The sequence below is a fragment of the Bos taurus genome, chromosome 4, assembly GCF_002263795.3.
Source record: "Bos taurus isolate L1 Dominette 01449 registration number 42190680 breed Hereford chromosome 4, ARS-UCD2.0, whole genome shotgun sequence".
In the NCBI taxonomy this organism is placed as follows: Eukaryota; Metazoa; Chordata; class Mammalia; order Artiodactyla; family Bovidae; genus Bos; species Bos taurus.
Window position 1 is genome coordinate 32216815 of NC_037331.1, and position 20810 is coordinate 32237624.

The window sequence follows — 20810 nt, forward strand, 5'->3', positions numbered from 1 at the left end:
TTCCTTCTCCAATGCATGAAAGTGAAAAGTGAAAGTGAAGTCGCTCAGTTGTGTCCGACTCTTAGCGACCCCGTGGACTGCAGCCTACCAGGCTCCTCCGTTCATGGGATTTTCCAGGCAAGAGTACTGGAGTGGGGTGCCATTGCCTTCTCCAAGACTATAGAAAAAAGTATTATTTTTGAAAGACACTATTTTTCTTTCTATTAATCTTGTTAAATTCATTCATTGTAACAATTTACCTGCAGATTCTTTTGGATTTTCCACATAAATATCTACGAAAAATACCGACTTTGTTTCTTCCTGTTCTTAGTCTTTTTTTCCCCCTTACTCCGTTGGCTAAGGACATTCAGGGGCAATAACGGGCATTCTTGCCAGTAGTACACTTTTAATCACTACTAAGCCCTCTGCCTCAAGCCAACGGCGTGTAATTGTTGGTTCCCAGCTGGAAAGTGTGAGACACCCACGCTCTCCTTTCAGCGCTTGCAGCGAATTAAACCAGAGAGTAAGCCTCCCTGAAGCTCGCCTTCCAATTCTCAGGAAGGAGCTGGCAGCCCCCTCTGGTTGCCACGCAACGGCGTCTCCTGACCCGGAGTAGGTGCGAGCCGCATAGAAGCACGTGCCGCCTCTTCCGCATTCCGGGACTACATCCCCCACAATGCGTCGCGCTGCGGGCCGCAGGTCTCCAAGCGGGGGAAGGGCCGGGCAAGGAGGCGGAGCGGAAGCGGAGTGTGAGGGACAAGAGTAAAATCCCCACAAGCCGGGAACCAACCTTGTTGCTGATTCCCAGCTCAGGCCTTTTTTCATCCCGACCTGGAGGTTGCTTCGCGAGCGCGGGACGCAGCTGACGCCCGCTAAACGGCTTTCTTTGCGCGGCCCCAGCTCGGAAGCCAGTTGGCGTCGGCAACAGAGACGAGAAGCCCACAAGGCAAGGTAATGAGGAGGGGGCGAGAGGGAAGCCGCGGTTGGAGGCGTCTCTGTCCATCAGGCTCGCGTCTCTGCCGGAGCCCCTCGGGCCGGGGGCCACCTCTCCTCCGCCGTGCCCCGCCCCCCGCCTCCCGCCCCATCGGGGCCGCTGCCGCGGGGCGTCGGCGAAGACCCCGCTCCAGCGCTGACCCGCAGCTCCGGGCCACGGCCGAGGAGGGTCTTTGTCCCTGCTGCTCCAGGTCTGACAACCGCGGCCCCTGGGCCCCGGGCAGAGAACCGAGCGTGGCTCGGGCTGCGTGATCCAGGTGGGGCGGGCTGGGTCCCGTGGCCGCTGGCGCGGGGGAGCGACGGACCTGAGCTGCGGGGTTGGAGCGCCCGCGCGGCAGCCGCACTCACTTCTTTTTCCGTTTCTGACAGCTCAGTTCTGTTCTACTTTGAGAGAGAAAGTCAGATGCCCTTTTTAAATTCCCTCTCCAAAACTCAGCTGCTGGATAAGTGGTAAGGATGAATTTAAACGGCTATGTCGACTGTGGCTTATAATCTCGTAAGCCCTATTAAAACAGCCTGGCTTCCAATCCTGATCGACTCTGCCTGGCTTTAGTGACCTTGGTTAATTAAGGCTCTAAGCCTACAGTTTCTCACCAATCAAATGGCCATAACAGTACACATCTCTTAAGTTGCTAGAATAAGAAATAATATGCTTACAACGTCACAAATTCTTCACTTGGAAAAATTCTTTGAGTGTGATACTTACATTAGCTATACTGAAGTGGCCCCTAGATTGGTGAGTTTTGTGTTTTCCTTGTTTAATCATTGGCACTCTAGGTTCTATATTCTTCACTTTATATATCTTGTTCACCTTAAACCTAAGTAAAGGATTCTTTAAAATGTGCTGTGTTTTCAATTTTCGCCGTCTTAAGATGGCTGAGAACATTCTTGGAAAATTGATGACTCTGCTTTTTGTGGGTCCGCTTTAGATATGAGGATTTACCCCACCCCCATCCCCAGCTGTGCTTGGTAGGGGATTCTTGGAGGAGCTTAAGTGTTTTGGCAGAATAAGCATCTAGGTGTTCTGCAGTCTTTAACCTGGGGCTTCACCATCTTTACATTATGCCAGCTTTTTTTTCTTCCCCCTCTCTCTGTACTTTTCTACTGTTCAGTAATTTTCACTTTTGGGCTTTTTGTTTCCAAGTTGTAGTGTTTGTTCTCAGGATAAATCCAATGTTAGCAATACATTTTATAAGATGATTTGAAGCATTTCACATTAGTCCTTCTTTAGTTATGATTGTTCTTGCACTGTTTTCTCCTGAATTTTACTGACATAGGTGTTGAGTTTTTCCTCATGGAAATCTTTATGGTCCTTTGTTGAAATTGTTTTCATTTAAAATGTGTGTTCTGTACTACTTTTAGTTCAAATACTGTGCAGTCTGAAATAAGTTCTCTACATTAAGCTGTTTTTGAATGTATGGTTATGGTGGGGGAAAAGCCAGTGGAGCAAGGTGAATTTTGTGTAATGTCTTGAGTGACACATATATGAAAAAAAATTACTTAAGGAGAAATCTACTGAATGTATTTCATCAGGATATCAGAGAACCAGAGAGTAAATATGTGAAAAACGTATTTAAACTGTGGGAGATGGCATAGTGCACATAAAGATTTCTTATTCATTAAGAAACGTGTGGCAGAAATACTCGTCTTTAGGAAAAAATGTTTCTCTTCTGGTGACGTCATTTAGTGCTGTGTATAGGACAGAATAGTGACTGGAAATAGGAGACCTTGATTCTTGTCCTGGGTCTGTCACTCTGTATGACCTTAGTTTCCTTTGTGGTTCTCAACTTCCTCATCTTTCAAATAGAGAATTGGTCTGATTCCAGGGATTCTTCTAACTCAGACCTTTCAGTGACAAGTTCTTTTTTAATGTGGGAAAAAAATGATGTCAACCCTTTTAGTAATTTATTTGTGTCTTAGGGTATTTTTTCCCCCACCTTGGGGAACGGGTACACATGAAAGAATAGAAAGCTGCCATAAACAAGAATCTCTCTTCATCCCTCTTTCAGGAGCTGCACATGTTTTCTCTGCATTTTTGACATGGTTAGTTTTCTTCCTCCGTACTCTGTATCTCTTTTCTTTAGTCACAGTCTCTTTATCTGTTATCCCTGCTTTTATATAACTTGGGATCCCATGGACAGAGTAGCCTGGCAAGCTACAGTCCATGGAGGCCCAAAAGAGTGGGGACAGGATTTAGCAACTAAATAACAGTATAACTTGGGTTTCTCAGTCCCCCTAATTCAACCTCATTGTTTCTTTTTGTGATATTTATTTATTACTTATATGTATTATTTATTTATTTATTATTTTTACTCCCAACAGCTTGTTTTTTTTTTTTTTTTTTTTTTTAGGGGCCTTTTTGTGCGAAGTCTCAGGCAAAGGTGCCCAGTCCTGGTCTGGTCAGCTGTGGAGGGGGAGGTGGGGTCGTGTGGCGCAAACCGTGATTGGCTGAGTCAGTGGGCAGGTCAGGCTTTGTGCCTGAAATATCTAGTAGGGCGTGATGTATTTTGGATTACACTTTGACTGTGTGTAGTGCTTGAGTAGTTTCCCTTTTGCTCTAACATTCTCCTCGTCACCCTCACTTCTTTTATCCGTTGTCTTCGATCTGTCTTTGTCCTCTCCAGAGCTGTCGTCGTCTTTTGCCTCTCCCCAATATTCCATCTAAAAATGATCTTAGATCTTGAGATGTGATATTTCTGTGTCTTAGCTGGAATTATAGTGTAGCTTCTTCCAAGGCAGTTCACATTTTAAGTCTTAGACCTAATTAGTAGTGGATGGCTGTGTTCTATGTTAAATTTTTCCCCTAGTTGTTAGCCTCAGGCAATATTATGTAGAGAAACTAGAAAATATTTTAGGAATGAGCTTTTCTCCTGAAATTACATTCAAAGGCAAGTCTGTGGCGTACTTATTTCTTTTTTTGGAGAGAACTATCTGAACCTCTGAGCTCTAGTGAGAACATACTGTGTCTTTTTGTAATAAAGATCTGCTTTTCCAGCTGTAAATTCTGTAGATCAACAGGCAGTGATTCTTGGCGCACCTTTGGCTGAATGAGAGCTTCTGTGCTTGCTAGTTGCTGCTAATAGTTACTTTAGTTATATATTCATAACGGCACAAAAGTAGAGCCCTAAATGAATGCAAAAATGGGACTTGAAGTAGAGAGTTCCAAGGTAGGATTGGTCATCCATTGAAGTTTTTAGTCTTGCTATTGCAACGTTTGCATAAAAATACAAGGAAGTATTTCAAGATCGGCAGTGTGAAATGCAGTGTTTTTAACATTTTTGACTGCAGCCCATAGAAAGGGGCCTTTTAACCTACAGACTCCATGGATATATAACTCTGTGTGCGTGTGTATGAAAGAAGTATATAAGTGTATAGAAAGCTGAAAAAAGTTTTACAAAATAAAATCTATATTCTGTACAGTCTACTCTGATAATTTCTATTTCATTTATGTATTTTTGGCTATGTTAGATTTTGGTTAATGTGTCGGGCTTTCTCTAGTTGTGGGAGGGGCTACTCTCTAGCTGTGGTGCGCTGGCTTCTCTTGTGGAGAGCAGGCTCTAGGGGGCGCTGGGCTTCAGTAGTTGTGGTGGATGGTATTAGTTGCCCCTTGGCTTGTGGGATCTTTCTGGACTAGGGATCAAACTCACGTCCGCTGCATTGATTGGCGGATTCTTAGCCACTGGACCACCAGGGAAGTGTTCTGCGTTTCATCTTGTTTGAAAAGGGCAAGTTGAAAAGTAGATTCTTGTTCCTTGCTTTTGAAAAAACGCTGGAGTCCTGGGCTGAGAGTTTAGATGCTTAATTTCCCCATTTGTTTGACATTGGGTAGTCATTAATCCTCCTTATGCTTCCCTTTCCTTATCTTTACTTATTTATTAAAAGATATTTATTTCTTTATTTGAGTGCACCATCTCTTAGTTGTGGCACATGGGATCTTTAGTTGCAGCTTGTAGTCTCTTAATTGCAGCTTGTGGGATCTAGTTCCCTGACCAGGGATGGAACCCAGGTTCCCTGCATTGGGAGCATGGAGTGTTAGCCACGGGACCACCAGGGAAGTCCTTCCTTGTCTTTAAAATGAGGATCTTCTAGTTTAAGTATTCACTGATCCTCTATCTTTACTTTTCCCTAGTAATAATGTTGGAGTAATGTATTCGTCTTTAGGTCTTTGGCTAGGGAGAAACCACTGAAAAATAGCTTAGATATGTAGTTACTTAATGGCACCCCACTCCAGTACTCTTGCCTGGAAAATCCCATGGACGGAGGAGCCTGGTAGGCTGCAGTCCCTGGGGTCGTTAAGAGTTGGACACGACTGAGCGACTTCACTTTCACTTTTCACTTTCATGCATTGGAGAAGGAAATGGCAACCACTCCAGTGTTCTTGCCTGGAGAATCCCAGGGACGGCAGGGCCTGGTGGGCTGCTGTCTATGGGGTCGCACAGAGTCAGACACGACTGAAGCAGCTTAGCAGCAGCAGCAGCATGTTTGCTGTTTGGCAAGAGCTTTGAAAAATCTTTGTTCATGTGTAAATCTTGTGAATTGGAGTGAATATATTAAGGTCTGTAATACAATAAATATATAAATTCAGAAAAAATGTCCCCGTGTTTTTTGTTTTTCTACTTTAGTATTTTGTAACGAGCAATATTTTGGAGTTTGAAAAATTGTATTTAAAATGCTTAACAGCAATTACAAATTAACATGCCATCACATTGCCAGATAGCACTGCCCTTTTCATATTAGAAAAGGTCAAAAAAAATGTTTTCCTGTGTAAAGACCACCACGTCAGATCATTACTGCTCGTATGTTACCAAACAGCGAAACTGCCATTCTCATAAGAAAAGGGAATACAGAGTTTTCTTTGCTTATGGGTTTCCTTTTGTTCATTTTGGACAGTTTCTCCAAACGAGGCCATTCCATGTGGGGATTGGGATTCCTTTCATTCTCATATGTTTGTACTGAGGAGAATAGAAAAAAGGAATTTACTGTCTCCTCCCAAGATTCTGGTTAGAATTCTCAAGGTTTTGGTTAGAAGGAAATTGGAGCCAGACTTCATACTTCCATTTCTTTCCTCAGGTCAGACCTCCTTCCTTGACCTCATAGCTCATTTGGCTCCTCCAAATTCTAATTTTTTCTCAGTCTGTTTGTTTTCTTCGTAGCAATTTATTGCAAGCTGAAATTAGCTTGTTTCTGTGTTTGCTTGTTACTATCTGACTTCTACTAAAGCATAATCTTTAGAAGAGCAGGAATCCTGGCTTGTTTCCATTCACATCTCCTGTTCCCGGCACATAGTAGGTGCTTTAATAAATATTGTGAATGAATAAGTGAGCAAATGAATGAATAAACCAAGGTCTTTCAGGCTTAAATGAAACTGTATGTAGTAAAGGTTGTGTTCGAATACAGTTCTTTCTGCATCATCCCTCCCCCACCCTCCCTTTATTTTTTCTGGAAATGTGTTCTTATCATTGTATTTGCTGATCATGGTGAAGATACCTACATCCAGAAGACCTTGTATATTTTTTCTAGTTCTTTTGCTTATGTTAAAAAAATAAAGATCTACAATTTCTTAAGTTCTTCCTGTAGCAACTTTGTAATACTTTGATTTCTGTCAATCAACATATTTGAAACTTTAATATGCTAACCTGATAGTTTAAAGAATAGTCCAAACTACATATCTTCAGAACTTTTAGTATCATTGACCTAAACTGCCATTACTGTTTTCTTGTTACATTCCTTTAAAACAAAAAAGACAAAGTCCACTTAATATTATAGTTCATTTAGTACTTATAGTCTTTTCTCCTGGAGGTAGGGGAGGTAGTGTGGTATAGAGAAAAACCTAAATAGTGAGTCAGGACCTGTGTTCAAGGCCAATACAGTTTCTGCTACTAACTCATTGCCTCCATTTTAGGCAAGACACTTAACATCTCTGAGCTTTAGTTCCTACATCTGAAATGTGAGAAGATTAAATCAGATTTCTGCTCAGGTAATTGAAAATACAGTCGTCCCTCTGTATCTGTGTCTGTATCTGCAGGGCATTGATTCCAGGTCCACCTCTACCTTTACTGCCCTGTGACCATGGATGCCAGAATCTTTGGGATGCTTAAATCCCTTATGTATTAATAAGATGGCATGTTATTTGCAAATAACCTACGCACATTGTCCTGTATACTTTAAACCGTCTCTCAATAGTTTATAATACCTAATACAATGCAAATGCTGTGTAAATTGTTGCCAGTGCATGGCAAATTCAAGCTTTGCTTTTTGGAACTTTCTGGAATTTCTTTTCATTAAATATTTTCTTTTTTTTTTCCTTTTCATTAAATATTTTCTATCTGCAGTTGGTTGGATCTGTGGATGTGGAACTCAACTGACTGTAATTTGATCTTGAAATTCTCTTCTCCTCTGCACCTTTGCCCCTCAGAAACACTGCAGGGAGGTCACATTGGTGCTCAGGGGAGTTGGTGGGGTTAGGCTGAGGGTGTGCTTAAAGTAAATTTCTGCTGATTGTTCTCCAGGCTCTGTGGAAGTTATGGCTGCAGTGTAGGGCATGTTACTCTTGCCCTTAAGGCACGTGGGACTTTAAGAAACAAGCCTCAGTTGGTATAAAGTAATGTGATGTGAGAGAAGGAGGTGAAAGTGGACTAGAATAAGGTTATAAGGTTTTAAGACCCTTCTCATACAGGTGGCATTTAAACAGATACTCTAGTCTCATTTTAGGCCATATGGAAGAGGAACTGTTCTCATCAATGACATGCTATTAAGTCATCTTAATTGTTTGGTCGCTCAGTTGTGTCCAGCTCTTTTGCGACCCCATGGACTGTAGCTCGTCACACTCCTCTGTTCATACGATTTTCCAGGCAAGAACACTGGAGTGGGTTGCCATTTCCTCCTCTAGCAGATATTCTTGACCCAGCGATCGAACCCACATCTGTTATGTGCCCTGCATTGGCAGGCAGTTTCTTTACCACTAGCGCCACCTGGGAAGTCGTCTAGTAAAACATGCCCTGTATTAACTCAAGTTACTCAATATTGCTGTGTAAGTACCTGATACTACTAATAAATGTTAATATTTATTGACATTAGTAGTATAAGATGTCATTTATCCTCACCAGTGTTAGGTAGGTACTGTTATCTCCATGATGTAAGTGAGACTTTAGGGTTTAGGAAGATAAAATAACTTAAGGTTTTAAAGATAGAACATAGTTAGCCCTTTGTATCTGCGGATTCTGCATCTGTGGAATCAATTGTGGATTGAAAATACTGAAAAAAAAATTCCAGAAACTTCCAAAAACTAAAACTTGAATTTGCTACTATTTATATCACATTTACTTCCTGGTGGATCAGACTGTAAAGAACCTGCCTGCAATGGAAGGGGCTCAGTTTTGATCCCTGGGTTGGGAAGATCCTCTGGAGGAGGGCATGGCAGCCCACTCCAGTATTCTTGCCTGGAGAATCCCAGGGACAGAGGAGCCTGGCAGGCTGCAGTCTATGGGGTCACAAAGAATCGGACCTGACTAACATATAGCATTTCGGAGAAGGCAATGGCACCCCACTCCAGTACTCTTGCCTGGAAAATCCCATGGGCGGAGGAGCCTGGTAAGCTGCAGTCCATGGGGTCGTGAATAGTCGGGCATGACTGAGAGACTTCACTTTCACTTTTCACTTTCATGCATTGGAGAAGGAAATGGCCACCCACTCCAGTGTTCTTGCCTAGAGAATCCCAGGGACGAGGGAGCCTAGTGGGCTGTCGTCTATGGGGTCGCACAGAGTCGGACACAACTGAAGTGACTTAGCAGCAGTAGCAGCAGCAACATATAGCATTTACATTTGTATTAGATATTATTAGTAATCTCGAAATGGTTTAAAGTATACAGGAGGATGTGCATAGGTAATATGTACATAATATACCACTTTATAAGAAGGACTTGAGCATCTTTGGATTTTGGTATCCATTAGGGGCCCTGGAACCAACCCCTGCAGATACTGAGGCAGGATCTTACTGTATGTAATTTTGTATGGAGATTGATAGAGAGTACCTTGAGGCTGAAGGTGGGGTAGGAGTGGGAGTGCTACTTTTTGAAGAGGTGACATTTGAGTAAAGGAGGAATACTAAAGGAGGAAAAGGAATAAGCCATGGGGAGAGCATTTCAAGCAAGGGAATAACAGTTGTACTGCTGCTGAGTTCAGAAAGAATTTGGTGTGTTTTGCCTAGCTTGACTGTAGTACAGTGAGCAAGGGGAAAGTGGTGTGAGATTAGGACAGACAGAGATAATGGTGAAATCAGCTCTGCAGAACCTTCTCGACTATGGCCATGTTGCCAAACATAAGTTTGTGTGCCTCATGCACAGTGAGGCCAAAGAGGCCAAAATGGGAGTTTGGAGCAAGGAAAGGTTTATTGCAACAAGCGTGAAAGGAGAATGGGCAGCTCCTGCTCAGAAACCTGGAACTCCAGGAGTCGTGTGCTCATCACTGTTGTATCTTGACGGCTTCTCCTTTGTTTCTGCGTTCTCTCCCTTCTGTGATCAGTATCTGTGTGAACCTGCTGAAGCCTTCTCTTTACAAACAAGAAATAGGGGGCACAGAAAGGCGTTTGTACCTAGGAGTGCTCCACTGGCTCCTACTTGGTTTCAGTAAATAGTTTTAATTTTATTCCAAGTGCAGTGGGAAACCATTGAAGAGTTTTCTTTGGTAACTGTAAGTTTGTTTCCTACATCTGTGACTCTTTCTTGTGTTGTAAATAAGTTAATTTGTACCATTTTTTAAGATTACACATATAAGTGATACCACATGATGTTTGTCTTTCTTTGTCTGACTTCACTCAGTATGACAATCTCTGGGTCCATCCATGTCGCTGCAAATGACATTATTTCATTCTTTTTTTGTGGCTGAGTAATATATGGCCCCCCACTCCAGTACTCTCACCTGGAAAATCCCATGGACGGAGGAGCCTGGTGGGCTGCAGTCCCTGGGGTCTCGAAGAGTCAGGCATGACTGAGCGACTTCACTTTCACTTTTCACTTTCATGCATTGGAGAAGGAAATGGCAACCCACTCCAGTGTTCTTGCCTGGAGAATCCCAGGGACAGGGGAGCCTGGTGGGCTGCCGTCTGTGGGGTCACACAGAGTCGGACACGACTGAAGCAACTTAGCAGCAGCAGCAGCGATATTCTGTTCTATGTATATATCACATCTTCTTTATCCATTCATCCATCAGTGAACATTTAGGTTGCTTCCATGTCCTGGCTGTTGTAAATACTGCCTCAGTGTACATTTGGGTGCATGTATCTTTTTGAATTATGGTTTTCTCTGGATGTATGCCCCAGAGTGGGATTGCAGGGTCATATGTTAGCTCTGTGTTAGCCCAGGAGTCAATCTACCTCCTTCCTTCCTATCACTGCCTTACATCTCCAGAAGTTTTTCTTCGTCCCAGAGTATTTATAAAACTCTGTACTCTAGACCATAACTCTCCATTCTCTCCTCCCACTAGCCTCTGGTAACTACCATTCTACATTCTATCTCTGACTAACTTCTAGGTGCCTATACAAGTGGCATCATATAATATTTGTCTTTTTGTGTTAGCTTCTTTAACTTAGCACAATGCCTCTAAGGTTTTAATTCTGATCCATATTGTAGCATGTATCAGAATTTTATTCTCCTTTATCTTGAATATTTCATTGTGTGTATATACCACGTTGAACAAAACCTTCAGCTGTGCACCTGTTGTTTCCACCTCACAGTGCTGCAATGAACATGGCTGTACAAGTTCCTCTTTGAGTCCCTGCTTCTGAAACCAAGCAGGACCCAGGGGGGACCACCTGGGTACAGAAGCCCTTCCAAGCCCCCCATTTCTTTCTTGCAGGATGAAGGCTTCAGCCTCCTAGACCTCCCTGAATTTCAAAGGGCAGATTCAAATAGTTGCTAATCAGGCAAGTAAGGGTATGCAGAAACAAAGGAGAAACATCAAGAAACTATATTGCAGCAATTAAAGTAGTATTCTGGTTCCTCCTCAAGGAATATATATATAATATCTTTGAGTTTTTCTGAAGGAACTAAGATTCCCACACAGATAAGGATGGTTAACTTCAGCTGAGCACAAGATGCCTGGAATACCGTCCTGTTAGCCTCATCAGCAACCATTCAGAAGGGAGTCACATACCATACAGCCCTCATTCCAGATTTTGCCGATGAAAATTTCTCCCTGAAAACCATCAAGGACTTCAAGGTTTTTGAGCATGAGCCACCTGTTCTCCTTCGTTGGCCTTGTAATAAACCTTTCTCTGCTCCAAACTCCCACATTTTGGTTTGGCCTTACTATGCATCACTCACATGAACTTGTGTTCCGTAACACTTTCAGTTCTTTTGTAATTACACCCAGAAGTGGAATAGCTGGGTCAAATTGTTTAATTTTTTTTAGGAACTGCCAATACTGCTTTCCACGGCACCTGCACCATTTTGTATTGGCTTTCAATTTCTCTGCAACTGTACCAACAGTTTTGGTTTTGTTTTTAATAATTGCTGTAGAAGAAAAAACGTTTTCATCTACTTTCTTAGGTTCAGTGCCCAGGACTCTGCAAACTAAACTGACGAAAGATCAATTAACAGGAGAGAAAGGTTGTTTCATGTACAAATGGTTCACATCACAGAAATGAACTTAAAAAATAAAAGAAGCAGTTAGTGCTGAGAGTGTGTATACCATTTAAACAAAGAGCCATAAATTATGGAAGTGTGCTAAGACAAAGGAAAGGAGTTTGAGCTTCTGGAGTCAGTAAATTGTGGGAAGGTAAATACATAGGGGTAACTAATGAAAGATAAGATTTGTTTTAGTAAGGTGTGTTTGTACAGATTTGTCTCAGCATCAGTGCCCTGTCTCCTGTGATAAAGAGTGTTCTCATCTTTCTCGTAAGTAATTCATGTTTTGCTTTCAGGTAGAAAGGGGGAGATCAGGGAGGCCTTACTGCATCTGCTGTTTTTCAGTTATCTTCGGCTGAAAATAATCCTTATACCAAAGTGGATATTTTGGGGTGACACATTCTGATGCCCTTCATAGCCATCCTGATGGTGTCAAGTGGTATTTCATTGTGGTTTGAATTTGCTTTTCCCTGAAGATTAGTAGTTTGAGTACCTTTTCATGTGCTTATTGACAATTTGCATATTTCCTTTGGAGGAAGAAATTAAAATTGTGACTGTTCAGATCATGGCTTGTTTTGCTCTGAGGACAATGGCTTGAAGTGGGGTTGGAGAAGAATCTAGGAAGTCACTTGAAGTAGCGGCAGTACTTTAGTTGGAGATGATGGTACTTGGAGCATATTCTGTTGCCCTTCTTCAGGTCTAGTACTTTACAGATACTTCATTTTAAGTTGTCTCCTCTCCTTAATTTTCCTACTTTTGGGCCATATGGAGTGTAATTCCTTTTGTAATTTCTGCAGTTGGGTGAGAACTTTCCTCTGGGAATCCTAAAAATATTCAGAAGTCTGTCTCTCTTAGGTCAAAATAATGATGATGAAGCTAATATGTTACTGAACCAAAACTGTGATCTGCCCACATGCAGTAAAGCCAAGCTAATCTGCTGACCCTGTGTTGTTGGGAAGGAAAGTACAGTGTTTATTGTAAGGTGCCGTACAAGTTGTGATGCTGATAGCTCAGCTTCTTTGTACACTGGTGCCAAATCAAATCTCAGAGACAGAATTTTCGGTGAAGTAGAAAAGGATAGCTTTAGTGCTTTGCCAGGCAAAGGCGGGAGACAGTGGGCTCCTGCCCTCGAAACAATGTATTCTCACTTGGGGAAGATAATACGTTTTATAGTAAATGTTTAAGGAGGGTATGGTCATTCTGTGGGTATTCTTCTGAAGGGCTGGTGGTGAGGTAGGTAGGAGTCACCATCATCAAACTTGAGGTCCAGCTGGTCTGGAGTCTGCTTGCTTGTGGGAAGCATACCATAGCTTAAAGACATTGTGTGTATCCTTAGGTGGGGAAACAGGACCTTGCCCCAAAGCTGCTCCTGACTATTTCTCCCTGGTTTCATGTGCTCTCCCTTCCCTAATTAACATCTGCTTGTATCTGCCCCATTGGAACTCAGGGAAGGGCATGGAGGCTGAATGAAGGTGGTTTCTTATAATCAAAGAAATGGGGGACACAGAGGCCTGTGGGGCCCTGAACGGAATCAGTTGTCTGGGACAGATAATGCTCAAAAAGTCCATTTTTTGGAGAAAGTTTTTATAGACAAAATTTGGGATGAGGGCTGTATGGTGTGTGACTTTCTTCTGACTGGTTGGTGGTGAGGTAACAGGGTCATCTTGTGCTCAGCCTGAAGTTACCATCTCCTACCTGTGTGGGGACTTTTCCTGCAGAAGAACTCAGAGGTGTGTTGTGAATATTCTTTGGGGAGGAACCAGGACCGTGCCTCAACACTGCACTATTTTGTTTTTTTTGGCTGCACCATGTGGCATGTGGGATCTCAGTTCCCTGACCAGGGACTGAACCCATGCTGCCTGCAGAAGCGAGGCATCTTAACCACTTGGGCCACTGGGGAAGTGTCCCTATCACTGCACTGTTGTTTCTTGACTCTTTCTTTTTTGTTTCTGCATTCCCTTACTTTGCTGATTAGCAATTTGACTCTATCCTTTGGAACTCAGGAAAGGTCTAGGAGGCTGAATGAAGTCTGTTCCCTAAAAACAAGAAACAGGGGACAGAGAAAGGACTTGTATCCAGGAGGTCCCCACTGGGGCCTGCTCAGTTTCCATAATGATTTTATTTTTGCCTTTAAAAACTCCAATTGTTACTTGGGACATATTTGAAGTTTTACTTTTTAAAGTAATTAGTAAGAAATTAATATAGGGGGCCTAGAAGTTAAGATTGAAAAGTTTTTGTGTTTTAGACTGTGTGGGTGGAGGACGAATACTATGCTGGATTGTAGCCATAAGTCCCCAGTGACAGTGCAGGCCTTTAGGTTTCTAACTATTGTCTCTGTCCTGATCTAGGTGGCCTTTCAGGAGCTGAACTGGTACTTGAAGGACAAAGGAAAATTGGGGAGTTCAGTGTTCAAGTTCTCTGCCATTTGCAACTTTGAACATTGCACAGAAATGAGTCAGGAGATAGAAGGGCTCCAGGTTAGACGTTTACATCTGTCCTCCTGTTTGCATTTCATGGGGCAAGAAAAAGTGGGTTTCAGGCCTGATGCTTAGAACTGCTAGCATTTCCTGAGACAAGAGTTAGATGGGCTGCAGTTGAGGAATTTACAGTCAGCTTCCTGTTTGCTCTCCAAAATGGAAGTAACAGCAGAAACAAGGTAAATAGCCAGTCTTTGTCTCTTGTAAACACCTTAAGGTAATAGTCATGACAAGGACAAAGAGGGGCAAAACCCATTTGAGTAAAGGATTAAGGAATCTCTACTCCCCGCTCTTTTGGGACAAGGGAAATGCTACACATTCGCAGAAAGGCTCCTTGTGGGTGGGTCAAAAGTCAGGGGATAAAGAGGATTGCTTCTCCCAGAAGCCTTCACTTTGAGATCCATATTGGCTGGGGGTTGTGTGGGCACCAAGGGCAGGGTCCCAGGGTAGGTCAAGTGTGGAGAAAAAAACCAAATAATTGGCCTGAAGGAAGACAAAGATGGGGAAGAACTGAGGTATATAAATGACTTAACCGCCTCCTTATGGGGCTCCTCCTCACTAGGGGGTGCCTGTACCCTTTTCGCTCCGGGTGTACGTCTCTGCCTTGCTTCTCTGTGTGCTTTCCCACTTGTGCTATGTCTCTAGTACCTGCATTTATAGTTTCTGCCTCTGTGATAAATGTATTTTTTACTGGGAGCAAAGTTCCAGGGAGAAGTAGCTTCTGGCCTCTAGCCATTGCTGGTCTGGTGGCTAGGATTCTGGTTTTCCTCCAGGCTCCTCTGCACTGGGATTAAAAAAAAAAAAAAAATTTCCAGGTGGTTTTAATGTGAAGTATTCCCTCAGAAGAGACCAAAAGCAGAAGTGTATTCTTTTTGGTATTTTAGTCACCTCTGCTGGGCTTGCTTGGAGTAGCTTGTGGAAACGAACTCTCAGGTAACAGTTTTCAGGTCTTCTTGGGTCACTGTGGAGAATCCTCATGGGCTGTTGAGTTGTTCAGCTCTTTGTCATGCAGAAGCTGGCTCTGGGGCATCATTTCAGCTTAGAGAAGGCTCTAGGGTGTCTTCCACACTTGTTTATTCCTTGGTGTCCTTTTGTAGTTCTCTCATGTCTTGAGGGATTAACTGCTCCCAACTTCTGATCTCTTTGCTATTCCCAGAGACAAAACCTTTTCATAGTAAAACTTCTTATCTCTATAGAAAACCATGTAAGAAACACAAGCAAGTTACACAGTGTATAATTTTCACACTTCCTTCTGAGATGGTCTGCTCTAATTTTGTTGTAGGCAATGGTGAGTAGACACATTCCATGTAGAATTAAGGCTACGGAGACGTTTCATGACAGCCTCTTTTCTGAATCTGTGGTACAGTTGGGTCATACACAGTATAGAACCAAAAGGGGGGTTCTTTATTTAATGTTTGCAGCTTCTTTGGGTCCCTCAAACTGAGAAACTTGGCTTCCTTGTTCCCCGGGATTTATTACTCCGGGGACATACCCTCCTCAGCCCTGCTTCTGCCTTGTCTCCTCCCAGGATTTTCTCGCTGTGTCTGGTGTTGGTACTGCCTCTAAGCAGAGTTTGTGTTCATGATGCTGAGCAGTCTGTCATTCCTTTTTTTTTTTTTAATTAATTTATTTGGCTGCACTGCGCATCTTGTGGGATCTCAGTTCCCTGACCAGGGATTGAACCTGGGCCATGGCAATGAAAACCCAAGAATCCTAACCACTAGGCCACCAGAGAACTCCCCAGCCTCTCATCCTTAAGCTTGTACCTCCTTGGAGGGATTTTACCTCTTATGGGTTAGGCTCCCTGGGTTTAACTATTCTCCTTCCCTAGTCATTCCGGCTTCCTTACCCATGAACCTCCTGTTCTCTTCCTAATGCCATTTACAGTTTTGGGATTTGTTACTTTTGTGGAGTTTCATAAAACCTAGGAGTTCTAATATGGCTGGGTTTAAGGACCCTTTTGGAGAAGGAAATGGCAACCCACACCAGTGTTCTTGCCTGGAGAATCCCAGGGACGGGGGGGCCTGGTGGGCTGTTGTTTCTGGGGTCGCACAGAGTCAGACACGACTGAAGCGACTTAGCAGCAGCAGCAGAAGCAGCAAGGACCCTTTTAAGGGAAAGAAGAGACCCTGAATGGAGATACAGATTCTGAATTTGTGGACTTGGTGATCCTTGTCAAAGTTGAGGCAAATGAAGTGAGTGGTCCTGGGTATTAAAAAATCTTAAGCAGGCTAACCTCGTAAAGCCTTACTTTAGTCATCTTTGGAGTGGGAACAACAACATTTATTTTTTGAGGTTATATAAATATTAAATGAAATAACCTTTGTAAAGTGTTTATTTCAGTCTGGACCGGTGATAAGGATTCAGTACTTTCACCACAGTGGTTGCTGCTGCTGCTCTTTTAATGAATGCCATTGCTGTAAAAGAGGGCAGTGGTTAAGAGCCTGAGCTTTGAATGCTCTCTCTCCCACTATCTAGTTGTTTGATCTTGGGTAACTTTTTTTTTTAATGTAGGATATATATCTCTCTTTTTAAAAAATTTATTTATTTTTAATTGAAGGATAATTGCTTTATAATATTGTGTTGGTTTCTGCCATACATCAACATGAATCAGCCATAAGTGTACATATGTCCCCACCCTCTTGAACTGGGCAACTTATTTAATGTCTGTTTGCTTCAGTTTTTTCAACTGTTCAAGTATTCAAGTCAGAATATTATTAGTATGGGATATTGTAAAGATTAAATAAGCTAATTTAGGTAGGGAGATTAGAGTAGAATCTGGTATGAAGTAAGTAAGTGTAGTAATGATTGTTGCTGTTATTTAACTGAAGTATCCTCTTGCTTCTGGTTTTGAGTCTCTTCCTTTGTGGCCTTGGACAGGTATAGTAGCCTAGAGCTTTCTAGGCTCTAACCTTCATCTGCCAAAATACCTTCAGGTCTATGTTCTCTATTCTCTGGTGATGTCACTTTTCTGGCTTTGTGGGCACGCCACCTTTAGAACCCTGCTGTGACTGCTTCAGGACAGATTCCCAGTTGATTTTTCCACTGGGTACTGGGTTGGATAATCTAGCACTCAGGTCAAGCTTGAAAAGACATAGCACCTGGAAAGATGTGTGAAGGAAGGTTTATATATGTGAAAGAATGTTTTTAAATTTTGCTTGGGAACCCAGAATTTCTACTTTTTCTGAACTTAAGTGTAAAAATCTTTGTAGAAAAAAATATTAGGTGATGTTTACTTTACTTTGTTAAACAAAATTTAGTAATCCAATATTGATATTAATGATATTGTTTCAGTGAACTCTGAAGGAGTTTGTTGTGTGCATGGTAACTGAAGAAAAAAGCAGAAGTAGAAGAAAATTAGAAAATGAGTTAATTCCTTAATTTTTAATTGCTTTACATAGTTATTAACATACCTAGTTGGTGGTGTAGTCTTGGTTGTAGTGAGGTTTGGAAAGATAAATATACTTCAGTTAGAGTAGATGGGTGTCCTTCAAACCTTGAAGCTCCAGAATTTATTGAATGTGTGTCAGGGACTGGGTGGCAGGGTGGAGTAAAGTAAGAATGGGAATTTTCTGAACCAAAATTGGCTGGGCAGTAGATCTCCCCCTTAAGCATACCTCAACACACATGCATTAGCTAAAAAAAAACTTTGATTATATGTGTTTTATATTTTGATATTTTGTATAAGATCATTGAGTAAATACTTTCTTAATTTATTTTCAAAAAGGTTTGAAAGCACCTATGCTAGAAATCAAATTCCTAGGGCAAAACAGGATTTTCCTGCTGCTTATCATATATGCTGGCTCATAAATGTGTGTTGAGAGTGATTGAATGCTTTACCTTCATTGATGCTATATTCATTTCTAGTCTTACTATCCTCAAACTAGATTTTATTACTTCAGTTAAGTAGGTTGGAATTAGTGTGTTTTATTTGCCCATACTACTTTAAGAAGTTAAAACGTTCTTAGTGATTATTTTCATTAAGCTGTGCAATGAAATTTTTTGGACTCTAGGTATATTTCTCCCTGAAGAATTTTATCCCGTTAGACATAATTGAAGAGTTTTCTTCATTGGACCCTTTGGTGATTTGGGCACATTATTACTGTTACGCTGTTTATGATTCCTTGATTGTTGTTACTTTATCTCTTTTAAAAACTGAAGTATAACTTTTCAGTTTTTCCTCAAATTATAAAAATACATTCCTGTTTAGAATTGTAAATTTTGGAAAGGTAAAAAAAAGGAAGTTAGTGCTTGTCATGTCTGGCATATACTTAAAAGTATAAACTTAGAAATTATGACTTATTTGGCATCTTAGGTTGGTTGTTTTTTCAGATTACCTGTTGTCAGTAGTAGTATTTTCTAGTGACATTGGCATGCTTACTGTGGGTTCTGTTTTGTTCTTCAGTCAGCTGTTTTGATCTTCCAGTCTGTTTCACCTTTCCTATTTCTGACTTTCATTTTGGAATCAACTTTTTTTTTTTAAAGGAAAAGGAGGAATTGCTTTCACACATTTAGGTTGGTGACTTGTATTTGAAGAGACTGATATCTCTAAATCTTATATATTCATTGTTTTATTTACAGACAATGAGAAGTTATTCAGAGTTTCATGACCATGGCGGCGTTTCTTTCAGGTAGTTCTAATGAACTGACATTTATTTCTAGTTTAAATTTTTAAAGAGCTGTGAAAACAGAGCTGATAAAAGACTAGGAAGCTTATTTAGTGATAGAGAAAATTATCAAAAAGAAGACAATACAATTCTAAATGAAAACTATTTGTACAATCTCTTCTTTAATCTACCATTATTTATTCTATTACTGATATAGTTAAGACTAATTGCCTTTTTTCTTCTCAATTTTACAGAGTTAATTGTGAGTTGGCGGCAACCTTGCTGAAGATGAAGAATATACATTAGAGGAGGAGATTTTTTTCTTTCACGTCTTGATTGCTTGGTGACTTGCCTCTGGGTACCATTTTTCAGTTGAGTCTGTGTGGTTCCTCAGAAATGGTTTTTACAATCTCAAGAAAATCTATGTCCCAGAAATTGAGTTTACTCTTGCTTGTATTTGGACTCCTTTGGGGATTGATGTTACTGCACTATATTTTTCAACGACCAAGACATCAAAGCAGTGTCAAGTTACGTGAGCAGATACTAGATTTAAGCAAAAAATATGTTAAAGCCCTAGCAGAGGAAAATAAGAACACAATGGATGTCGAGAATGGCGCTTCTATGGCAGGATATGGTAAGATAACCATAGAATATTCCTGGTTTTCTCCTCTTCATCCTGTCCCCATTTAATTGTAATCATGGAGATCCAACGCACTGCTTCATGCACAGGTGTTCACAAAGTAATTTTGTCTTGACTTTTTATTATGAAAAATTTCAAATGTACTGAAAAATAGAAACCTGATAAATACCCAAATAATCCATCACTTAGGTCTTAACAATTCTAACATCTTGCAATATTTGCTTTGTCCAATTTTTGGAAAATATTTAAATTATAAAAAATGTGGCATTTTACTGCTAGATATTTCTGTATGTATCCCTAATACAATGACTTTTCCTGCATAATCAGTGCTGTGGTCATCCCTAGTTCATATTTGCATTTTTCCTGATTGTCACTTTACTGCGGCTGCTTTGTCACTTCAGTTGTGTCCAACTCTGTGCAAACCCCATGTACTGTAGCCCGCCGGGCTCCTCTGTCCATGGGATTCTCCAGGCAAGAACATGGAGTGGGCTGCCATTTCCTACTCCAGGGGTTTCACATCACTGTAGATCGTCAATTGCAGAACATCTGTGAATTCCTAAGAAGCAGCATATATATAAAAGAACACACACATATATATACATATACATATATATATATATATACATGTGTTCTTTTTCATTTTTTTGCCATTATGATTTATCACGGGATGTTGAATATAGTTCCCTGTGCTATGAAGTAGAACCTTGTTGTCTTGAGATTTCTTGATGATGTGCCTTGGTATAGATTCATGTGCTGGAAGCTCAGCGGGCACTTTAAATCCTGAAACTTACGTCCTTTATTCTGGAATATTTTTCCAAAATTATTTATTTCATTTTTTCCTGCACATTGTTTTCATTCTTTCTTTTTGGAATTGTTATTCAACATTTGGGCCCTCTGAACTGGTCCTCTTAGTTCAGTTCAGTCGCTCAGTCGTGTCTGACTTCTTTGCGACCCCATGAACTACAGCACGCCAGGCCTCCCTGTCCATCACCAACTACCGGAGTCTACCCAAATCCATGTCCATTGAGTCGGTGATGCCATCTAATCATCTCATCCTCTGTCATCCCCTTCTCCTCCTGCCCTCAATCTTTCCCAACATCAGGGTCTTTTAAATCAGTCAGCTCTTCCCATCAGGTGGCCAAAATATTGGAGTTTCAGCTTCAACATCAGTCCTTCCAATGAACACCCAGGACTGATCTCCTTTAGGATGGACTGGTTGGATCTCCTTGCAGTCCAAGGGACTCTCAAAAGTCTTCTCCAACACCACACTTGAAAAGCATCAATTCTTTGGTGCTTAACTTTCTTAATAGTCCAACTCTCACATCCATACATGACCACTGGAAAAACCGTAGCCTTGACTAGACGGACCTTTGTTGGCAAAGTAATGTCTCTGGTTTTTAATATGCTGTTTAGGTTGGTCATAACTTTCCTTCCAAGGAGTAAGTGTCTTTTAATTTCATGGCTGCGGTCACCATCTGCAGTGATTTTGGAG

At 41.5% G+C, this 20810-nt stretch overlaps 1 protein-coding gene across 5 annotated transcripts in view; it reads left to right on the forward strand.

Moving 5' to 3' along the window:
• Positions 1-704: 704 nt before the first annotated feature.
• The window catches only part of CCDC126 (coiled-coil domain containing 126), a 42359-nt gene continuing 22253 nt past the window's right edge, over positions 705-20810 (forward strand). Inside the window, exons 1-4 of one of the 5 annotated variants that reach the window (XM_005205280.5) lie at positions 705-930; positions 1342-1422; positions 18653-18702; positions 18933-19312. In XM_005205280.5, the coding sequence (XP_005205337.1) occupies positions 19075-19312 (238 nt within the window). In that variant the 5' untranslated portion in view covers positions 705-930; positions 1342-1422; positions 18653-18702; positions 18933-19074. Of the gene's footprint in view, positions 931-1341; positions 1423-10574; positions 14072-18652; positions 18703-18932; positions 19313-20810 lie in introns of those variants that run through there. The other 4 variants (XM_015468652.3, XM_005205279.5, NM_001082472.1 and 1 more) reach the window with 4 other exon arrangements.